Consider the following 5,852-nt stretch of genomic DNA (forward strand, 5'->3'; position numbering starts at 1 on the left):
CAAGTTTGTATAGGGTTTCTGAGCAGCGACTGATGAGTTTGAACAGCCAACCTTACAGTTCAAACATCTTGCAGTGCAGCGCATTAACCCATGATGCCACACTATGTCGCTGGGTTTGATTTAGTGGCTACTTCGATTAAAACTAAACACTGGAGTTCTGGTGTGGTGCTGTAAGATAAGATAGAAAATCTTGTTCTTGAATCGCACTGTTGTTAAGTGCTACCAAATTGGTTCCAACCCATAGCGACTCTTTATGGGGTTTCCAAGGAGTGGCTGGTGAGCTTGAACCGCTGACCTTGTGGTTCAAACCTACATTACAGTCCAGCGCATTAGCCCACAGAACTACAGCAAGACTCCATGTCTTAAGTGGCTGATGGTTGTGTACTGGACAGTAAGGTGGCACCAGTGGCCACTTGATTGGATTATTGTCCCTACAGATGGGACTGAGGTAAACTTTAGGCAAGTTCAGTGTTTCGGATTGCACCTCAGATTCTCCTCATTGTGAAGCGCATTTTGATCTTGTTTTGCAGCATCACTGATCAAGCGTTGGAGTGATGCTGCAGGTGAAAATGCTTGTTGGAGCCAAAGAGAGGCCAACCTTCTTTGAGATTTTTAAGACCCGATGCGACAAAGGTATTGACCAGTTTCCTTATAACTTGATCCCCGTGCCTCTGAAAATGTTTTCCTTATAACTTGATCCCCGTGCCTCTGTTCAGATGCTTGCTTGACTGAAATCAATCCAGTCCTCCTCATTTTTGTTTCCACTTTACTCCATATAGGATCATATGTCAGTTAAGGGCATCATTGCTTACAGTTAACAAAATGAGATCGACAGAGGCCCTTCTTGGTAGTCCAGAAACTCCCTTGATTGGCAGTAGGAAGAACTGTTTTTAAAGCATTACTAGGAGCCCTGGGGTCACAACGGTTAAGCACTCGGCTCCTGACTGCAAGCCAGAAGGTCATCATTTCAAACCCACCAGCTTTTCTTCAGAACAAAGATCAGCCAGTTGTCATCGTTAAGATTCATAACCTAGGAAACTCTCTGGAGCCGTTGTACCCTTTGTGAGTCAGAATCAACTCGCTGGCAGTGGAGGAGTCCTGGTAGTGCATGGTTAAGTGCTGACCTTCTAACCGAAGGTTGGCAGTGGGAGAAAAGGCCTAGCTATCTTTTAAACATGGCGGCCACGAGAGCCCTGTAGGGCAGTTTTGTCATGTGACTGCACTGAAGCCACTCCCAGCAGTGATGCGTGGCCATGAGCACCCTGTAGGGCAGTCTCGTCTCACGTCAGGAATTGCAGCGAGGAACTTTTTTTTGAAATGCTGTAATTCACTCAAAAATAAACCCGGGTTTCTATGAAAACGCAGTACATTTTTCAATAAAAATAATAGTTGGACGTTTTGTTACTCTCTTCCATGTGTGACTTAGAAGAGAGCTGGAGTCTCCTGTTTCTTCAATGGTCACATGTTGTCTTGGCTGAAATAACTGAAGACAATCCCGTTTTACGCAGCTATGTCATAGAAAAAAGGATTCTTTTAGTTATTGTTAACTGTCATTACGCAGAACTTTGGTTCTGACTCATAGTCACCCTGTTGGGTGTCCAAGAGCCAAGTTGCCAAGCTTACCAACATTTTAGTAATCATCGGAGAGCTCACATTTTTACCATAGACTGCAAACCCTGTCTTGTTTCCTGATAGTGACTCACGTCATATGGTTTTGAGAACATGTGTGAACAACGTGGCTGGCAGGTGTTCTTTCGAGTACAAACGGAGTTTCGTGAAAAAGGCGCTTGTTCCACTCATGCTCATGACCGCCATGGTGCCTGTGCACACGTCGCGTTGTGTCTCAGGGAATATAAAACAGGTTGGCTTTCGTAACAGTTAACTTGTGCTCTTTTCTTCAGGAAACTGGCATTCAAAAAGAGTTTTTCTATTTCAAGTCTCAAGTCTCTGGTTGTGAGGAGTAAAATGGCAACTCGTGCAGTTTGGTGCCACGTCCCTGACTGCTGTGTTGGCACCTTTGTGCAGATGTCAGTGAAAAGGCACATGACGCCTGAGTAGTGTTACGAAAATTGTTAGGACCTTGGGGACCTCCTGAAAGGGTCTTGGGGACCAGCCCTCCATGGTCCTCGGTCCACACTTTCAGAACCACTACTCTACAGAATGGATAGATCACTAACAGCATATCTTTCCTTATACTTACTTGAGTGTCTTCATGTCCTTTGTCCTTGTGAATTTGTCACAGATACTCGTGTGGTCCCTATAATTATTTGAATCGTATCTGTGGAATGTATTCTTACTGGGAGTGGTTTTGGGTTCTGATTCGTCAATATAAAATAGAAAAGTAAAGTTAAGATAGCTAAGAGAATATTCCTGGTAACTTTGGGAACCCTTTGTTGTATCTTCCAGATTGTAAGAGCATGTTCGTATTTCCCAGCAGCAGTCATTCACAGTCATGTAGGAACCTTTCTGTGTCACGGATCACAGTCACACTGGGATTTTTCTTTTTCTTACAGACTTAGGACCAATAAGCCTTACTTGGTTTGAGGAACTTTCTTCAGAAGCACCACCATATAAATCTGAACCTGTTGAAGAGTCTCAGTGTAAAATCCGTAGTTATGAACCAAACGTTTTCAAGACACCACAAAGAAAACCCTGTTATAACCAGTTGGCATCCACTCCGCTCATGTTCAAATATGAAGGTATAAGTCTGTGACTGTCCTGGTCGCCTTTAAAATCTCTATGTGAATACACAGTGCTGTCGCTTGCTCGATGATGATTTTAGTGCACATAAAAACCTAGGGTTTCTTCTGATATTTAACCAAGCTGTATTTCTCTGGGTTCTCCAGAGGTCAGTGAAGCACATTTTTATCCGTTTGTTATAATGAGCAAATATTTCCTTGTATGTTGTTGGTACCAAGTGGAATACATAGTAGATATTTAGTACATACTTGTAGAGTGCTGTAGACAGCCCGATGCTCACACAGCTGTCTACAGAGCTGTAGTTTTCAAAGGGAGATTCCTGGACCATAAGCGTCCCTGGGGTGCTGGTCGAAAGGTGCCAGGCCTCATGCTCAGTCTATCAAATTAGAAACTACCTCCCCAGCTAGCGCCCATGCATCTGTAGTTTGAACTAACTTGTTTGGAAAAGGAAGACAGAAACTTGGGAGATAAGTTAAACCAAATGAAACCTACTGCTATGGGGTAGATACCGATTCTTAGTGAGCCCTGCAGGACAGAACAGAACTCCTTAGGGATTGCCAGACTTTAAATTATATGGGACAGGCAGCCTCCTCTCCCTCGGTAACGGACCTTCAGTTATCTGCGCAAATCCTGACCTGCCCCACAGCACCACCCGGGCTCCTTATGATGTTGAAAGTGGATATAAAACCTGTTACCATTCCGACTCCACGGCACATAACCACCACCACCACCACTGAGTCAGTTCCGACTCACAGCAACCTGATCTATAGCTTCTAGGGTTGTCATCTTGACAGAGGCGGGTGGCCGCATCTGTCTCCCACAGAGCCGCTAGTGGGCTTGAACCACCAAGTTTCCGTTAGCCACCAAGCACTTTCACTGCTCCAAGGCTCAGTTGGGTAGGGAGTGGGAGCATAGTGTGAGTGTGCAGGATTGAAAAGACTCAATGGCTGTGACAGCCTGACTGCTGGGAGACCAGGAGGGGCAGCAGGCTTGGGAGGGCAAAGGGTGAACGAGACTGAGCTGTGTTGTGCACTGTGCTTTAGGACGCCAGTGGGGTGAGGAGGGGTGCTCTACACTTGGGGGAATGCAGGCTGGAAGGGAAGATGGTAGGCACAGCTGTCAGTGATCCACTCAGGTGCGCTATCTTACCTTGCTTCAGCTCACAGGTGAGGTCCTCAAGCTATTCGAGAAACATTGATTAGGCGTGAATTTGTTTTTGCCTGGTTAATTCTTAAGTCCGTTTTCTTTCTGATTAGAAGCGCTATGCAAGAGAACACGGAGAAGATGACAACAGTCCGGTTAACAAAGGAGATGGTTTGTCAGAGTGGGGCTTTTAGTGTAGTGACATGTGTATAAACAGAAACAAACCCGGAGTGACCCTAGAGGATGGACAGCCTCATCTTTTCTCCTGAGGAATAGCTGTTGGGTTTGAACCCTTCACCCATTGTACCACCAGGACTCCGTAGTTACGTGCTTGCGTTGAGTTACTGGGGATTCTTTCTGTCTCCTGGGAAATGATAACATAGTGAGACCTGTGTCTGTGCTGCTACAAATAGTTTTAGATTTCTCTGGTCTTCCTTTTAACAACATAGATACAAATTATGTTTTCCAGAACTTCTTTAAATTAGAGATTATATGATCTAATCAGTGAAAGCACTATTTTTTGTTGTTGTTGAGAATATGCACAGCAAAACACACCCCACCTTCATAGTTTCTGCCTGTACAATTCAGTGGCATTGACTACTACACTATACAAGCTATGCAAACATTCTCACTCTCTTTCTCTGAGTTGTTTCTCCCCCATTAACATGAATTCACTGCCCAGTAAGGGTCTAGCATTTGATCTGCTATTGTCCATTTGATTCCATATAAATAGTTCTGGTTTTTTCAAGTTTTTATTGTGAACTGAGTGATTGTTTACATGGGAGAACATCAGGTTTACACCATCGTTTCATTTCAGTGATTACAATCTCCTGAAAGCACTTTTTAAGAGCATTTTATTGTTATCAAGTGTCTCAAGTACCAAATTTGTAGTAGCCGTCCACCACTTGAGGAGCTTGTGGGGTAGGGGGCTAAGTGTTGCACTGCTAACAACAAGATCAGCAGTTCAAACCCACCAGCCACTTCACAGGAGAAGATCGAGGCGGTCTGTCCTCGTAAAGATTTGTAGTTTGACAAACCCCACGGGCAGCTCAGATCACTGGGTGTTGGGCTTGTCATGATGGCAGGACCCTGCCCTACACAGTCGAACATGATGTCCTCTGACACAGGAAGTAGTTGTTGTGCAGTGCTGTGGGGTCAGTTCTGACTCATGGTGACTCTGGAGTGGGTCTCTGAGGAGGCGCTGCTTGGTTTGAACTGCTGACCTTGTGGTTAGCTGTCCAGTGTTTGTTGTACAATGTCACACCAGGATTCAGGCCTGTTGAAAAACTGTTCATTCGATTTGATAGAACTGCCTACAGCTTCAGGAGCCCTGCTCAAATACTGCTGTTTTCAAAAGCAGATGTGTCCAACATGAAAAGGATTATCTTGTGCACATTTGTATTGTTCTTTTTTGTGATGTGTCATTTAGAACCCTTTGTCGCTCATTTCTGTTGACTCATTCAGTCAACCAATGGTTGCAGAGTGACCCTAACCTGCCAGACATTGTTGTTGTCATTAGGGATAGAGTGGTGACCAAGGCAAGCTCCATGTCCCTGGGAGCTCACGGTCTCCTAGGGGAGATCTGGACAGTGGATGACACAGAAGGGGTGGGCACTTCATCTCACCTAAAAGGTCAGTTACCATGCAGTTGATGCTGATTCATGGTGACCACGGGTGTCATTTTCAGTGGCTGGTTTTTTGAAAGGAGGTTACCTGGCCTTTTTCTTCTAGGCATTCCTGGGTGGATTTGAACCTCTAACTGTTCAGTTAGCAGTGAAGAGCTGCACCATCCAGGGACTTGTTCATCTTTTTTTTTTAGGTTTCTCAGCTCTATTCTTTTTTTTTTTTTTAATTTAAGGTTTTTATTGTGGATTGAGTGAAAGTTTACAGGGCACATCATCAGTTTTACATTCAACAATTCATATAACTTGTTTCTTTACATTGATTATAATCCCCTCCATATACCATCAGTTAAAAGTATTTCTCTTTATCCACGTTAGCTTTTTTTT

The 5,852-nt window shown here is 44.3% G+C and overlaps 1 protein-coding gene across 1 annotated transcript in view; it reads left to right on the forward strand.

Annotated features, from left to right (window-relative positions):
* Positions 1–569: 569 nt before the first annotated feature.
* Positions 570–5,852, forward strand: part of BRCA2 (breast cancer 2, early onset) — an 82,747-nt gene continuing 77,464 nt past the window's right edge. Inside the window, 2 exon segments of the mRNA XM_006877849.1 lie at positions 570–633; positions 2,514–2,741. Of these exon segments, the coding sequence (XP_006877911.1) occupies positions 570–633; positions 2,514–2,741 (292 nt within the window).

The sequence above is a fragment of the Chrysochloris asiatica genome, unplaced genomic scaffold (genome assembly GCF_000296735.1).
Source record: "Chrysochloris asiatica unplaced genomic scaffold, ChrAsi1.0 scaffold00638, whole genome shotgun sequence".
In the NCBI taxonomy this organism is placed as follows: Eukaryota; Metazoa; Chordata; class Mammalia; order Afrosoricida; family Chrysochloridae; genus Chrysochloris; species Chrysochloris asiatica.